This window comes from Gopherus flavomarginatus, chromosome 2, assembly GCF_025201925.1.
Source record: "Gopherus flavomarginatus isolate rGopFla2 chromosome 2, rGopFla2.mat.asm, whole genome shotgun sequence".
NCBI lineage: Eukaryota > Metazoa > Chordata > Testudines > Testudinidae > Gopherus > Gopherus flavomarginatus.
Window position 1 is genome coordinate 141,976,058 of NC_066618.1, and position 17,895 is coordinate 141,993,952.

General features: G+C 43.1%; 1 protein-coding gene across 1 annotated transcript in view; it reads right to left on the reverse strand.

The window, feature by feature from the left end:
• MYO10 (myosin X) overlaps positions 1 to 17,895 on the reverse strand; it is a 254,009-nt gene that overhangs the window by 20,935 nt on the left and 215,179 nt on the right. Inside the window, exons 26-30 of the mRNA XM_050937621.1 lie at positions 16,763 to 16,886; positions 14,537 to 14,780; positions 10,933 to 11,028; positions 4,153 to 4,246; positions 2,963 to 3,018 (exon numbers count right to left, since the gene is read on the reverse strand). Of these exons, the coding sequence (XP_050793578.1) occupies positions 2,963 to 3,018; positions 4,153 to 4,246; positions 10,933 to 11,028; positions 14,537 to 14,780; positions 16,763 to 16,886 (614 nt within the window). The remainder of the gene's footprint in view (positions 1 to 2,962; positions 3,019 to 4,152; positions 4,247 to 10,932; positions 11,029 to 14,536; positions 14,781 to 16,762; positions 16,887 to 17,895) is intronic.

Genomic DNA, 17,895 nt, shown 5'->3' on the forward strand with positions numbered 1-17,895 from the left:
GGAGGCTTTCAACTCCCTAACAATCTCTCTCCCCTCAAAAAAACCCCACGGTCCATACTTTTCCCACCCACACCCAAGCTCCTTCCCCTCCAGGTTCACTCCCAGGCTCCTTCCCCTCACTCATTTACCTCTCCCTGAGCTCCTCCGTTACCCCGATTCCCTTAAGTGTTTGCACTGGTTGAGGCGCGTGGGAAATACATTTCTGTATTGTAATTTAAATGAATTATTACTCAAAGTTCTGTATTAATATGCCTACTAAGAAATCTATTTGTCAAAAAAAAAGTTCCTAAATCTTTTTTGTTGTCTGTATTGTTAGACATACTTGCTGACAGGTATTTTGAAATAAATTCCCAACATAATTAAAAATTGCATGATTATATTGTGTTATTTTGATAAATAAAATATGCCGAAATTTCCAGAATTTTAAAATATTGTGTGCAGAATTTTTAAATTTTTAGAGCAGAATTCCCCCAGGAATAAATTGCAAAAGACAAAGCAGGACAAACAATCAGGCAGGAGATTGTAATCAATAACATCAAAAGATCTACTTAGCAAAGTGGCAGAAGCCTATTCTAGAATATTTATGAGTAAATATTTAAAGGGATCTCAACCCAGCCTCTTACTTTTGAGCCTGCAACTATGACTACTGCCATCAGCTATCTAATTGGACAACACAAGTGTCCTATCACCCACATCAGGCAGATATATATTTTCTGTGTCCTGCACCTCCTAAATTGAAGATTTTTTTTTTTAAATTTGGTCCTTGAAACTGAATTAGATAAAGCACTAGGCACTAGTACTGAAAGGAACAATCTGTATGGCAATAGAATTGACTATATAACCTAATATTTCTTTTCCTTTTCTGATAACTGATTTCTAGGGGATGCAAAAATTGTATTTCTATGTGATTCTTAACACAGCAAGTGAGAGGATGAGAAGTTTTTTCTTTTTAAGATGAGTCCCACGGGGATGCTGACATGAACATCAGACATTTCCTAAGCAACACGTTTTTAACCTAACTACCATCGCATTTGCAGGCTTTTGCTTCCTTGCATTGCCTTGTTTATAAAGCTTCAGTTCACTACTAACTTAACTGGGAATGTTCAGATCTTTATAGGTTGTGGTGGGGTTAATAACTTCAGAACAGCTGCTCCATGCATATTTGTAAATGAGGGGATAGAAAGGAACTGTATCATTTGCATTTTTGACCTGATAACACTGCAGTATTATTAAGGCCCAAGCTAGTATGGGCTAGATTCACAAAAGGATTTAGGCACATAACTGCCACTTTAAGTACCTAAATCCCATAGTCAGGCCTGACTGGGATTCACAAAGCCCCTGCTCAGCTGCCCCCAAACCATGGAGGCACATAAGCTCACTTAGGGCCTAATTTTTTTTACAGTTAAAGTTCCCTAGGTTCCTATGTTGCTGTCTCTGAGCATGTGCACTGCAGCCCCATGCCAGGTGTCTGGACATCTATGTCCCAAAGCAATGCACACATTTAGGGAAGACAAGTTTTCCTCTGCATAACCTGCCTGCAAGGCCTGATCCAATAAGTGTGCTCAGAGCTCACCTACCACAGTGGACCCCTATGGAGAAACTTACATAAAATGGGTGGGGGGAGGAGGAAGGACAACCTTCCTCATAACTTTTAGCCAAATGCTCAGGATAATTCAAAACATCACTGGAGAAGCAGGACTCTAACCACCAGCTACAGAGTCATTCTCATGCTTGCTCTCTTTCCTGCCCAATTATTCATTATTTAGCCATAGTGCAACAGTTTCAATAAGAGAGACTGAGGGAGCCTCAGATCAGAATATCTCATCGCCCAGTGGTTAAAGGCACTCAGCTGAGGCATAGCAGATTCTTGGCGAAAGCCCTTCTCTTACTCAGGCAGATGGGGGACTTGAACGAGGGGTCTCCTACACCCCAGATGAGTAACCTAGCCATTGGGCTCAAAATTATGAGTGAGCTTCTCTGCTTCCTGCTGCTGCTGCTGCTGCTGCTGCGTCCCCCCCCTCCCCGCAAACTGGCACAGGCACAGGCACCTAACCCCAAGAGGTTTGCAGCTGAGAATCCCAAGTAGAGGGAAGTGCCTCCATGCAGCTGAGGCTTAGGCACCTATCTCCAAGAGAGGGATGGGGCTTAGCGCACATCCTGTAGGTTAGCATCTCCTATTGGCTAGTTTCAGTGAAGAACCTCCTAGAAATGCTGGCTTTTCTGAATCCCATTCTAGGAAGCCTAGACACTGAACTCTGGCTTTGTAAATCTTGGTGGTTTTCTAGGTGACAAAAGTTAGCCATGCTTAAATTTCTTAGTGAATCTAGCCCTATGTTCCAAAATAATGTCAGTTTCTTTCCTCCTCTGTTATGCATTGTTATTCAAAGTGAAGTATATCCTGGCCAGAGTTCTGGGGTTTCAATAAATCACTTCTAACATTTCAATAAATGTTTTCCAAAAGCATTCTGCTCTAACTGTATGTGTCATCCAAATAATTTTCTTAATAGAACATAACCTCCAAGGAAAAGGAAATGCAAGAGAGCCATAACAAAATGCAAAGGCGTTTTCCTAGTAAGGGTAGATAAAAATCCTACTTTTTACAGTGATTTAAAACAAGAAGCTTTGTTCTTTAAAAGTAGTTTGTATAAATAAAAATGCATTATTGTTCCTCTCCTACTTTCAGGCCTCTTGAGAAACAAGACTGTTGATTGACTGTTGAAACATGCTGACCCAAACAAGAGAGACGTTTGTGCTAGGCAAGTCAGCAGAACCCATTCTAGAACTGATGCAGATCCTTTCCCACCCACTTCGTACATTATGCTGGAAAATCTCAATTTTGGCACTATCAAAAAGGAAAGGCAGTGAGATAGTTTCATGTGCAAAATATGGAAAGCAGTGTAAAAAATGTCAATTTTTGAAAGAGGAAACATCCACCCCAGCCAAAAATGGCAGTGAAACTTACCTATCTGGGTTGTCAGAAGCACATACAGAATCAATCAGTCCAACATCCAGTGTGCCCTGTGCAACAAAAACCCAACCAAAAAAAAGAGGCAGACATTTTAACATCACTAAAATATATTATTCAATATATTACTTTTAGATATAAGCAAAACTCGGAATTACTTTGTATACTTTGGTTATGCAAAACTATATAGATCTAGGTCCCAATTTCTTCTAACCATTAAAATTTAGGGCAAAGGGAACAGGGGTTTCAGATAAGCAGATCTAATAACAGATCAACTCTAGTTACATTCACTGCAAAGCAAGTTCAAAAACAACTTCTATTTTTCTGAGTTTCACAACTCAGTTGCAATTTTGACATAATTTACAATAGCCTCTAGTGAACTTACCACCACACAGCATAGAACCTTGGGAAGCCAACATCAAACGGAAATCTAGATTTTTATTTTCCTTTGTTTCCTTGTTAGCACTCTCTAAACTGAATGGGTTAAATCTGCCCCCCAGTTACATGTTCTGTAAAAATAACCAACGGAAATGTTCCAATTTTTTTTTAAATTAACAGATAGTTGTATTTTTTAATTTAATCAAACAAGCATGCCTTTCCAGTACTTTAACCCCAAGTACTGCACTACTGTGTTTGAGCATGGAAATTTGATAGGGAAACTGACTAGAAAAAAGGTGAAACTAACTAATACATTTTCTTTTCTTAAGGACAGTGAAATGCAAAATCAAGAGGCTATAAATAGTAAAAAGGAAATTTAGATTAATAAAAGAAATCTTAACCTCTAGATATTGGCTTTAACAGGGGAAGGGATAGCTCAGTGGTTTGAGCATTAACCAGCTAAACCCAAGGTTGTGAGTTCAATCCTTAAGGGGGCCACTTAGGGATCTGGGGCAAAAATCAATACTTGGTCCTGCTAGTGAAGGCAGGGGCCTGGACTCAATGACTTTTCAGGGTCCCTTCCAGCTCTATGAGATAGGTATATCTCCTTGGGGCAGGGTCCATCTTCGCATTATGTGTGTGTGCAAAGTGCTTAGCACAATGGGGCCCTCTAGCCACTACCACAAATATGTTTGTAACATACACAAGGAAATTTGTGCCTGATTGTCAGAGGTGTTCAAACCCCTGTCACAATCAGGCCCTTTGTCTTCTAAAAATATAGGCTTCTGCGCCTTTAAATTTTGACTCACCACAGCATTCTGTGGGTTTGCCTGCTCATCATGCATCTCCTGGATCTCCTGTTCTGTGGAAGCATTGACCTGACTCAGCACGCTGAACCACTGGCTGCAAAAGAGAAAGGCAAACACCAGCATGACAAAAGGCTCACACCCAAGAAATCTCTATCACATTTGTGGCCTGTAGAAAAGCAACAGGTTCTACAGGTTTCCTGAACTGCCTCAGAAAGGATCTCTGTTCTCAGCACTCAAAAAAAACAGATAGCTTCTGTGCAGTCAGTTCAAATAACGACAGAATCCCAGAAGAGAGAACCAGCAGGGTCATCCCTAGCTATTCTGGAGCCCTACGCAGCACACACACACACCCCATGGGGGGGGACTGGCTTGGGAGACAGGAGAGAACTGCCCCCCCAGCACTCACTGGTGGTGTGGCTGGGACTCGGTCACTGCACTTCCCACTGCTAGTGAGTGCAGGCCCAGCCCTGCTGCAGTCCTCTGGGGAGTGGGGGTGGGGCTGGAGTAGGGCAAGGGCTTTGGGGAAGGGGTGGGAAGAGGCAGGGCTGGGGCAGAACAGGGGTGGGAAGAGGCAGGGCTGGGACAGCATGCAGCTGAGCAGGGCACGAGGAAATCTGAGTATGTGCCATATGGGTAGGGATGGCCCTGATAACCAGAATATCCTTGAATACCCCCTCCGCCCCAAAGTCTTTTTCCTAGATCTCCAATACCAATTCCCTTTACACCATACCATTTTAAGGTAAATACTCTTTGTTAACACAAGGTATCTATAAAGAATTGACTGTAATCCCACTGAAGCTCTTCTATGACCTGGATGTACCCAAACATACAGCAAACAGTTCAGCTGGAATAGATACATTAGTAATCTGCACATTTTGTTTGTTTGTTTTAAAACACTGGATGTTCACACCTCAAATGATTCCCTAAATCCTGATGCAGGAATGTTGTGATTGGACATTTCTTATTACTATACAGCTGAAAAAGTGAGTGTTTATATAATTTTGTATTTAAGTCCTCTGTGCATGTGGCAAAGGAAGAGGAGGACAAAAAGAACTCCCTACACATTCCGTTTGTCTGTAGTCAGGAGCAAGGCAAAAATCAGTCTGCACTAGGCTGCTTTGGAAGGAAGCACTGAAGATGGGCCGGTGTCAATTTATTCCAATCCAGTGGTCAGATATCCCCAAATAGCTGGCAGGTGGTGGAGCAGGAGTTGCTATTCCAAACTGTAACCCTGAGTAGCAATTACAGAAGGGCTGAACTTCAGCCATGTGGTCTGCTTTTGGCATATATTTCATCTATTTCTGGTCCCTGTACAGTTAGAACCCGATTATCTTGTGCAATCCCACTGAAAAATGAGCACCAAACTTGGCCAGTTCTGCAGGTTTCCTGAACATCATTCTTTGAGAAACTTGTCATTCATTCTAAAGATACTTACTCTAGGGCTAAGTTTCAAAGGGCCTCATCCCAGCCTCTAAAACTGCATCTTCACACTTTTTGCAACTGCAGAAGTTGTGTATACATGAACATTTTCTGTGCAAAATTGTGGGTTTAAGTTTAGAGGCCTCTTTGAAACAACTGCCTACATTCATGGATCCTCTGCCCACACATATGTAACTGAAAACTGTGGTGTTTAGGAAATGCCAGGTTTCCACACCCATACACATCTGGAAACTGGATTCTGGTAACAGTTTTAGAGAGACTAGGTGGTTAAAACAGCATCACAACAGGCAGGGGTTTAGTACCCTGCCTAACTCCTTCCACAAATGTAACATTTTAATTAATAGCAGCTATAAAAACTTCAGTATCTAGGAAATGGGGAGTGAATGAGAGTGCTGGTTCTGATCCAGACCCTATGTTAGTAGGAAAGAAGCTGAGAATAGCGTTATGGTCCTTTATATACCTCTGCATGAAAAATCAGGATCCACATTGGACACTGATTTCCAGCTGGCTCTGTACCTGCATCCTGAGGGTGCAGGTGCCCTAGCAATGGAGCTTGGCACAGGGCAATTCTTGAAGGAGAGCTGCCAAGTTTCAGGTGAAACCATTCAAACCTAGGATGTGTCTCACATGGTTTCCACTCACGGTCATAAATCAGCCCAGGTTTACTCAAAACTCATGTTGATCAAAAGTTGCACAAGCCTTTTCCTGAACTTGGCCTGAAATTTAGTTTGTGACAAAATCTGGAAGCAAGCAAAACGGTTTCATTATGGAAGTCTGCCCCAGTTCTAATCCAGTGTCTGTTAGCTCTCAAACAGCTCCCAAGTCAATGCTTAGAACGTCACAGATTCCAGAGAGCATCACCTCCAGCCCTCCTTTGCTGGAGGGAGTATTGACATGAGGAGGGCCCCTCTGAAGAGAGAGGGAAAGGTTCGGCTCTTAAAGGATCCTAAACCCAAAATATTCCCATCGATTATAAACAGTGATTCATCTTCCCTTTCCTTTCCAGATTCTGACCCACAGGTATTTTATTTAAAATCCAATGTATTAATTAAATCATATAAAAAAAGCTAGACCTTGTAGTATAAGCCACCTACTAACCTTTTATTATACAACAGCTAATGTGGGCACATAGTACACCTCTACCTCAATATAACAGTCCTCAGGAGTCAAAAAATCTTACCGTGTCACAGGTGAAACCGCGTTATATTGAACTTGTTTTGATCCACCCAAGTGCGCAGCTCCCACACCCCCCCGAGCAGTGCTTTACTGCATTATATCTGAATTCGTGTTATATCGGGTCACGTTATATCGAGGTAGAGGTGTAGTATTTTTAAAAAGAGTGATCTAAGTTTAACTTCAAGTACAAGTGGTGTTTTCCTAAAATATTTTTTAGAAATTACTTCGTTCAAAATGAATGAAAACCCTGCACCTGGATGAAAGGAAGATGGCAGCTCAGCTCTACAGTTCCCAAGTTAACGATTGGGTCTCAGAGGATCAGCTAACCCCCGAACTGTTTGTTTGCATGCCTGTGCCCTTTCTCCCCACACCAGAACAATGCAAAGAAAACAATAAGTACAAAATTTGTGGTATTTCCATCCCATGTATGAGATTAACCTCCATAGGGAACAACACATTACTTCATTCAATGTAATCAGAATTAACTAACAGATACTTCTAAATCATTTTTTGACCTGCTTTTCAACAGTGCTGAACATTCAGAGCTCCCTTGACTTCAGCACCTCTGAAAATCCTTACACATCTCCTACTGGAACCACTGTGTATTGTGAAAACAGAAACAAGGAAAATGCCAGCAGGTGAATTAACCTGTAATGTGTGTGGTGTGTATACTGAAACTGAAGTCGTTGTCCTCTCCTGTGTTTTGGAAAAAGGTAGAGATACGTGACTGAGAACATGAAAGCCCCTAAACGCTGGTAATTTCTTGTTGGCTCCTCAGTAGAGCAGTTTGCCAGAGACGTAGAGTAGTTCAAACAGACAAAACTAGCTACCTGGATCTTTATATACTTACATGTTACTGTATCTTACGATAAATCTCTCAAGTTAATAATGGAAAGCTTACAAATGGATTCAGACTCTAATTTTAAGGATAATATAGCAGCTCATTTTAATTTCAAAAAAGAGATCACTGAATTAACTGTGCTGTTATAGCCTATGAAAAGTTGCCCTTTAAAGTATGAATAAGAAGAACTGCAATCTGAAGATCTCAAGGCCCTCTGAATATATATAAATTAATTTATATTCAATACACCTGTGATGGAGGGAAGCATTATTCCCATCTTACAAATGAGAAAACAGAGTAATAGAAATGTTAAGGACTAAATCCACACAGGGAACTTAGGCTCAGCGTTGAAAAACCTGACTTTTAGATGCCCTGCTGCCCAATGGAACCTTCAGCCATGAGTTAGGTGCCCAGGCTCCCTAAATATTACCAGGGGAGAGAAAGGCAGCTAAGAATAGGATCCACAGAAGCCAGCATGCTGAGTGAGGAGCTGGCCAAGACAGCCAGTAGGAAGGGGGCTGGGGACCTAAGACCCACCGCTCAAACATAGTTAGGCACCTAGCTCTGGGTTGGAGGCATCTATCTCTACTTAGGATTCACAGCCCTGAACCCACTCCTGAAGATAGATGGCAAAGCCAGATCAGCCTTTTCACATGTGCTCATGAGCGAGAGTGTCCATCCCCCGCTTATATAGTGTAGTGGTTACGGCATTCACTGGGGAGGGAGGAGGGGACACATCTGATTTGAAATCCTTGCTCTGTCTGATAAAGAGCAGGTACTTTACTTTGGGTCTCCCATATGCAGGGGAATACCCTGACCAGCAGGCTATACAGTCTGTCTCTCTCTCTGGTCCAGTGAACAATTATTTATACAAAATGGAACAGCTTCAACAGGAGAGACTGAAGAAGCCACACCACCAACTATCCATGCTCAAGTCCCTGCTCCAACTCAGGCAGAGGGGGGATTTGAAGACACTCATGTGGAGCGTGGGAGACCTAACCACTGGGCTATTAAGCATTCTGGGATAGACACACACACCCCATGTGAAAAACTCCCAATCTGTCACTTCCAGCTGTTTTATATGAGGCCCAATCCAGTAGGTGTGGTCACCTCACAGGCAAGATAAATGGAAATGCCAAGCTTGTGAATCCCATCAGGCCTGGCTTAGGCATGAGCTAGGATCAGAGGTAAAAGTAAGCTGGTGTGCCCCGGTACGGCGTACCGGCAAGAGCCGGTGCATTCTACCGGGGCAGATTGGCTTCCCCGGCAGCCATTTAAAGGTCTTGGGGCCCCTTTAAGTCACTCAAAAAATACTGACTGGGCAGGATTTTTGCAGTTCCTTCTTAACTGCATGAAACTAGTCCTTAGATTGCTGGGGTGGGGAGGAGGGAAGGACCCAAACACCTATGAAACATTTAAAGATTTTCACTCAAAAACTCTCTCTATAGCTATTGAGAGCAAACACCTTCCACTTTCTAGAATTCTGAAATTTCCTATATTTCAAATTGCCTTGTGCTGCCCTGACAACCAGTCCCCCTACCCCGTGCCTCCAGCAGCTCCCCGCCAGCCGGGCCCCCTGCCCCACACCTCCAGCAGCGCCCCGCCAGCCGATCACCCCTGCCCCGCGCCTCCAGCAGCGCCCCGCCAGCCGGTCACCCCTGCCCTGCACCTCTAGCAGTGCCCCGCCAGCCGGTCCCCCTGCCCCACGCCCCCAGCAGCACCCTGCCAGCGGCTGGAGCCCTGGCCCTTTAAATAGCCGCCAGGGCCCTGCTGCCGCCTCCTTGGGGATCCGGCAGCAGGGCTTGGGGACAATTTAAAGGGCCAGGGCTCCAGCCACTGGTGGGGCGCTGCTGGGGGCGCGGGGCAGGGGGACCGGCTGGCGGGGCGCTGATGGAGGCGCGGGGCAGGGGTGACCGGCTGCTGCTTCTGCAGAAGAGCCCAGGGCCCTTTAAAGCTCCACTAGAGCCTGGGGTGGCAGCTGGGAGCCCCCCAGGCTCCAGTGATGATTTAAAGTGCCTGAGGCTGCGCGGCGGTAGGGCAGCTGGAGCCCCAAGCCCTTTAAATCACCCCAAGCTCTGGGGCTTCCAGCCACCTGTGCAGCTGGTAGCTCGGGGGTGATTTAAAGAGTCTGGGGATTTAAAGGCTATGCCTCTTCCGGAAGAGGCCCCACCCCCACCCCTAAGGACTCTGGAGTACCAGTAAGTCCTTTAAGTTACTTTCACCCCTGGCTAGGATGCTGCACAGCTCAGCGGGATCAGAATTTAGGTGATATTGCACGTCTCCTGGTAGAAACTTGGGCACGTAGGGAACTTTGCTGATACAAACTTAGATGTCTACATGGTTAGCTGCCAGCTGAGTGGGGTTATCAAGATTTCAGTGGAAGTTAAATATTGGACTTAGGTACCTAAGTCCCTTGTGGATCTAGCACTAAGTAATTTGGATGAGGCCACAGAGTAAAAGTACCCACATATCCTCACTTCTCATCCTGGCAGTCCATCTCAGTGGGCAGTGTGAGATTTTAAAATAACCTTAATTATTTATGTTCTTACATTTGAATGCTTGTGTTTTTGTAAATGATGTGATAGGCAAGTATGTTATTGTCACTCAGCAACTGCAGGTAGTTTTTTAAATTCAGATTTTTGGATTTGGAAAATAATAGATCTAGCAGCATTAGCTTGCTCCTAGCCCATGAGACTATGGTTTTCCTTGCTGCTGCCAAGGATCCATATCAGATTCTAAGACATTTAACAGCTGAGCAGACGGAGATCATGTGCTTTGCTCTAAATACCACAGTCTTCTCATTTGTGAATGTGAGTGCACTCTTCTGCATTACAGTGACCATGTGAAATCTCACATATGAAAAGATTTTAAGCTCTAATCCTGCAAAGAGAACAATGTAGGAGCCTGCCAGACCAGGGCCTTATTTCAGACAGCCTACAGTGGATCATATGGATTGCATCAGTTTTTTAAGCAGGTGAAGAAGGGCCTGAGAAGCACAAAAAGCAGTGAGAGAAGTGGCCAAAGGAAATGACTCTGTACAGGCAAGAGAACATTAAAGGTGTCACAGGGAGCAGGCATGACCGAATCTTGGTTATCGCAGCACTGTTGATATGGCTCTTTTCTGTACCACACTGCCACTGGCAGCCTCTGGTGGCTGCAATCTCCAACTGCCTCACAAGATCTTTCAAAGGGGATTAAATGCAGTGTGTTTAATACTGCTGGCCAATACCTTCAGAGATCGCATGTAAAAGACAGCCAATACATTGCTGCTGTTTGCAAGAGTTAAAATGATACGGAGATGAAGAGCTTAATGATTCTCTTACCTAGCATCCTCAGGAGAGTCAGCAATCAAGTGGTAGGTCCTGTCGGCCATTACTATATCAATCCCGTTTTCTTTACCAGTATTATCAACAATCTCTCTGAAATGGATGCAAATGCCAGAATTAAAGCTAGAGAGATACTTCATGCACAGTGAATATGCCCTTCTAGTGAGTGGCTTAGACACTCTAATATTTCAGAATAATATTTACTTAATTTTACCCTGATTCACTTAAGATATGTAATGCAGACTTCTGTTACTTAAACATTATCAATTCACCAAAACAATATTTGTCATGGCCACTGCAGCCACTGTCCAAGTTACCCATGTTTAAAGCACTATGAAGCCTCACTTTTTAAAGTGGCCTTTTTTTTCCACTTGTCATTTAAAAAATAAATACTTACAACAAAGAAAAACCTTACTAAAAGCAACAAAAGGAGGAAGAGAGTCATCTCTGAAAAAATAACCAGTGTTGAGGAAAGGAGCATAAGGTCTTACTCGGCCTCCTTAAAATATTCAAGAGGTTGCTAAAGATGCCAGAAATGCAGGCCAAGATTTTCAAACGTAACTGCATTTTGTCTGTCAGTTTTTGGGTGCCCAATTTAAGACACATTAAAGGGGCCTGGTTTCCAGGAAGTGCTGAGCACGCACCCTCTGAAAACCAACCCTTTTGAGGTGTTTCAAGTCAGACATGGAAATATCAAGGCCCCCAAAATACCACAAGTCATTTTTTTAAATCTTACCCTGTGTGTTTAAAGCAATACACAAAAACTTTGGTTATTTCCATGTACTGCTAAGCATTTCCCAAGGCTTAAAGAGTGATTTTTGGCTTTTTGTCCTTCCTGCCCAGTTACTATCTTAAGCTTATTTTTCCCCTTGTTAATTAACCAACACTCTTCTCATAAATCTCTTTCCTATCACAACACATGACATTTCTGATTTACCCTTGTCATCCATGTACAGATAAAAAAAATTAAAAAGCAATTTTAAATGTAAGAGAAAAAAGTGATCCCATATTTTGTCCTTTTCCTGAATTTTACTTTCTTCCTCCTTACTATAGAATAGAATACCAGGATTGGATGGGACGTCATCTAGTCCAACACCCCCTGCTCAAAGCAGGAAACATCCCCAGACAGATTTTTGCCTGAGATCCCTAAATGGCCCCATCATGGATTGAACTTATAACCCTGGGTTTAGCAAGCCAATGCTCAAACCCGTGAGCTATCCCTCCCTGCCATATAATGTTACCCTAGTATTTGCCTTTTAAATAATGTAAGTGAAGGAGCACAAGATTTCATTCTCTTTGACTAAAGCTCGGATGCTTGAGGAATCTGCTCACTGATTAAATAAACCCCTTAAATTCCAATTCCACTGCCTAGAAACTACACTTTATTTTTTGTTCCATGTAGATCTTTTCAGATACAAGCTCCTTTTTGTTATTCTATGTTTATAAATGTTCCGTTATTGATTAGAAAAATCCGAAGAGTTCAGTTTAGCTTTAAACATCTTCTTTGAGGTTCATCTTTAAAAGAGAGTGGATAATGGATGAATTCATCAAAAAGCTTTTTAAGATGACCATTAGTGAAACAATATTCTGATACAATGTAGCAATAAGAAATCTGGATTTTGACAGACATCATAGTAAGGACTATCATAATGAAGGCTACATTTTAGTCACTGGTATTTTTAGTAAAAGTCATGGACAGGTCACAGGCAGTAAACAAAAATTCATGGCCTGTGACCTGTCCATGACTTTTACTACATACCCGACTAAAACGTGGGGGGGTGGGAATGGAGGTGGCTCGGGAGGGTGGCCCTGAGGGCGGCCCTGAGGGCGCCATGGGTGTCACGGCCGGAGGGAGGGGAGGTACTGTGGGTGCTGGAGAATTGCGTCGTGGCCGGAGGAGGGGGGTGATGCTCAGGGGCTAGGGGGGGCAGACTTCCTACCTGGCTCCTGGGAAGCAGCAACCTCAGCTTCTAGCTCCAGGTGCTGCCTCTGTTCTGCAGCTCCCATTTGTTGGGAACTGCGGTCAGTGGGAACTGTGGGGCGGTGCCTGTGGGTAGAGGCAGCACATGCAGCTAGGACCTGAGGGAGGGGAGTTCCCGTCGTCCTTCTGGGGAGCCTTCCCCCCTCCCGGTAAGCACCACCCTGCACCCCAACCCCCAGCTCAGGCTCCCACACCAAAACTCTTGCTGCTGGTGGGCAGGGGGGCCTGGCCCAGGGGCTGCCTGAGCTGCTCAGGTGGCCCCGGGCCAGGTGCACCGACTGCAGAGGTCACAGAAAGATCTCTGTGACAAACACAGAGCCTTAGCCATAACTGATATGGTGTATGTGAATATTGAATTCAAGAGTAACAGAAGGCTAGTTGTAAGAATCCAGGCTCTATATTCATGGATTTACTATGTCAGCAGCTGCTCATTACTACTATTGTGACAGACCTGTACATGCTCAAAGGGCCTGATCCAAAGCCCACTGAAGTCAGTGGGAATCCCATTCACTTCAGTAGGCACTGGATCAAGCCCAAGGAGCAGATTGAGAGCAGCCACTTCCACAAAGAAAACTTGACAGAGCTTTGATTTAGGTTAAAAATAATTTAGTAGTAATAGAATACAAATGATAGGCTCTGCTCAAGATAGGCAGAGAACAGGAACAAGATGTTGTAACCAATCCTACCATACATTAGCAAAGCCATGTGGGGAAAATTACACACACTTCCACACAGAACTGAGACTAGCCAGCACTATCAGTCTTCATCTTCATACCCACTTAGGAACCCTCCTACCCCCAAACCTATACGATGTACTGAAATTTTAGAAGAGAAAGCAAAGACATTTTCACATAGAAATTTTTTTTTTCAAACATGCCTTCAGAGGCTTGGAATCGTGAAACTTGTGGAACTATCTGTACCTGATAGTATATATCCCCACTCCTACATTGTTAAAGTGCTGTGTGGGAGTTTTAGTGACTTGATTCCAATTAAAATCAATGCTGGTTAAAGCCCCAAACAGTGTTGTGAAAATGCACTTTCTAGTGACTGAAAGCATTTTGATTAATTATAAGAATCTGGTATAGTGCAGAGAAATGGTAGCCTCTCCACAGTTAAGGTTTTAACCAGCTTCCATTATAAAGCCCTCTTTTAACCACCATATAATTTTAGAAAACTGGTTTGGCCAGGAAATTAGTGCATTTATATTAAAGGTAAAGGAAAATGTGTGTGTGGTTACAGGCCTCCCTGAGAAGACATATGCCTGTGACTCAAGGTAGATTAAAAATTACTAAGACTAAAGGTTAGACAATACTTCTTTCACCTTCTTCATTCTAGGTCTCTCTGTGGTTGAAGACTTGACAGCATGTCTCAAACTGTCCTGAGTGACTACTGCATAAGTAGGGCTGGGATTTTCAAACATGCTCAGCGTTGGTCTGACTGTGGTAAGACCTCAGTTGACTTCAGCTGGAGTTAAGTTAAGCCAGTGCTGAGTACTTTCTCACACACACACATACATGAATGAATGCATGGTAGTTGAGGGCACTCAGCACCTTTCAGGGTTGAGTCCTGACAGGTGTTTATGTAAAGCTCTGTCCAACCAAAATGCACATCCAAACCTACCTGGCTGTTCGGATTTGAATGGTGCCCTTCAGCTTTTCTTCACTGTCATTTTCGAAGTACATGAGCCTGGATTGTCTGAGTACAAACCAGCGTTTCTTCCAGTTCCTTCTGGAAAGCGTAGATGATCCACCCCCCTTTTTGTGCAGCCAGCCCTGTTTGAGAGCTTCCTGCTTGGAACGGAACCATAGAAAGGTCTCGTCTTTCAAGACACACCAGCGTCGCTTCCATGTGTTCATTAAACCGCCTGGCAGAAAAGAGAGAGGATTAGCTTAAAAGGTTACATTAAAAATAAACAACAAAAAACACCAATCCAAAAAATTTAATCCCCTGAGTATGTCTATCTCGAAGAAACTAAGAAATAAGAAACTTTTATTTATAATGAAAGAGACTGAATCGACATGGACGATGGGAAGGTGGTTAACCAATCAGTGAAGTGACAATATCGATGCCTTTCTGTTATAGGGTGACCAGATGTCCCAATTTTATAGGGACAGTCCCAATTGTTGGGTCTTTTTCTTATATAGGCTTCTATTATCCTCACCCCCATCCCGATTTTTCACATTTGCTGTCTGGTCACCATATTCTGTTATGAGTCATGAGACTGAAGACCTCATCTTCATGTACCCTAAGGCCACCTCACACTGTTTTGGCAATGTAAAACAGCTTTAAAGTGGGTGAACGGTGAAAACAGGCCTTACTGGAAATAAGAATTAGGCCCCTAGTAGTTTATCCCAACAAAAGCAATGCTAACACCAGAGTTTAATACATATTCAAACTTACAAAAAACCTCCGTAAACATTTAAGGTTGCTATGAGCAAATAATGCCAAACTCAAAACCACCAGAGCTGGTACAGCTGAGGAAACTGAATTTAACATGGAAACTGTTGCTGCTTTAACTATACACGCACAGTTAAAGCACCATAACTCCCATAGTGTGGGTGCAGTTAAACCTCTATAACAGTGCTTATACTAACATAGCTTATTATGGTTTGGGAAACAAAATAAGTGATACCAGAACTAATTGCAACCCTACTAGGATTTTTTAATATAACTACATTAGCAAACAACCCATCCCCCAATCAACATAGTTACAATAGTAAAATTTTTGAGGGTAGGCCAGGCCACAGCATAAAGCCATTCTGCATTCATCACCTTTTCTCACACACACACACACACACACACACACACACCCTCCCACTCACAAATACCTCATCATCTCTATACGAATCAGCCACAGTCATCATGATGACACAAACTCAGATAACCTTAACTCTGTCCATTGTAGGATGGCAGTGTTCCTGGAGGATATTTACTCATTAATTTGGTTGTGATTTATGTCTGATATGCCCTCTGGAACTTTAACTGGTTTTAAGGATTTATTTTTGGGGGATGAATGTATTTTTGTAATATTGGATTTGTGAACGGAATGATGTTGTGACTAGTACAGACAGTTGCTGTGGTGCTGAATGGTTTGTAGAGTAATTGTCGTTGTTAGAGGGGAGAGATACAGCAAATTTTTGAATTTTCGTGGGTCATGTAAGTTTCCATGGCTTCTTACGTGAGGGCACTAAGTTGATAAACCTCATATATAGAATAGAATACAATCTATAGGCTGCTGCCCCTCATCTGCTGGAAAAACTAAGAATCGTAACGAAAAAACTCCTGAATATATTCTTTTCTAAATCTCTCATGGCACTTTGTAACGTAGCCTTCTTTTGGATTACTGATCCTAAGCCCACTGAAAGACTTCTATTGATTTCAGAGTGGTCTCTGGCACTGGCCCCAGTACATTGCATGTCAGAATGTTTTTATTTATCTATTTAGATTGTAAGGTCCTTGGGTCAGGGACAGTCTCTCCTTTACCTGTGGTACAACCTGGCTTTCTAGGCTGTCTCGCCACTCTATAAGACATATCCGATGTTCAGTTGTTCACTAGTCAGTGAAGATGTTATGTCAAATGAATGCGGACTATAAAAGGTAATGAAGTTGTGCTGCTCAGTCCATATCCCTTTGCAGAAGAGGAACTATCTGAAATCTGCCTGATACAAGACATTGCAATCGGAGCTTAAGTTGAGAATGGCTCTCTCCAGGTCATTCTCTCACCCCTTACAGAAATCATAGAACAGCAAGCAGTACTGAAGTGGAGCTGTAATCCTTAAAAGGGGAAAATACTAGAGAGATTTCTGAACATTTTGGTTCTTTAACCGTCTCTGGTTGGCTCTGTACCTTTCATGTATAAAAAGCTGTGGAAGTAAGGCAGGCTGACACAACTGTAGACCGAATCCCTCCGATAGGAAAGTTCATCATCTGTATCAAACCTGGAGTCAAAGTCTTCTTCGCTGTCTTCAAACTGTGGAAGAAAGGGAAGAAAGGGGAAATGAGCAGCCAGGAGGCTGGAAGCACAGTGTGCCAAACAAACGTTAACTGCCTCTCATATAGGATGGCGCTTACACCATAATAGCTAATGGCTGCAGAATAAAAACATTTTAAGAAAAAGCAAAGTTTAGATTTTAATGCAGCAGATTTTTTTAAGTCTGATACCATTTTGTGACGTGTTCTACGGCACATGCTCCATGGTCAGGTATGTATTGCACAACAGAATAAGGGGGATCGATGGGGAGAGTAGAGAAACACACATGAAAAAACAATGAGGGGTCCTTGTGGCACCTTAGAGACTAACAAATTTATTTGGGCATAAGTTTTCGTGGGCTACAAACCACTTCATCAGATGATGTGAAGTGGGTTTTAGCCCACGAAAGTTTATGCCCAAATAAATGTGTTAGTCTCTAAGGTGCCACAAGGACTCCCCGTTATTTTTGCTGATACAGACTAACACGGCTACTACTCTGAAATCTGTTAGACATGAAAAACTTAACCCTACCCACTTGTCAAACAGCTCTTGGAGAATCTTTACCATCTCCATATCCTTCCAGCTGGGAACATAATGTTCCCCATTGTAGTTATTACCCTCATTGATAGTAATCCCCAGGTTGCTCCAGTGGGGAAGGAAAGGTGTTGTGGGGACAAAAAATGGGGACCAGAGTAGGCAGTGTTGCTGGGAACAAGGCTCTTTCTTCTCCCAATTCCCATTGTGGGCAGACTTTCAGTCTATTTATTATCTTCTACTGGGCTGACAATTTCATTTTGGAGCTGTCAGTCAGGACTACAGGGTGGGATTTTCAAAAACAGCTAAGTGAGTTTGTTGCTTAACTTCTAGTGGCATAACTAAGTCACTTAGGCTTGTTTGAAATGCCTCCCACTATGTTGAACAGTGTGGCCCATTCAGGCATCCCATCTGAGAAAGAAGCCCCCTACCTCGACTGGAACATTGGGAAAGTCACTGCCTCCTCAGATATTAT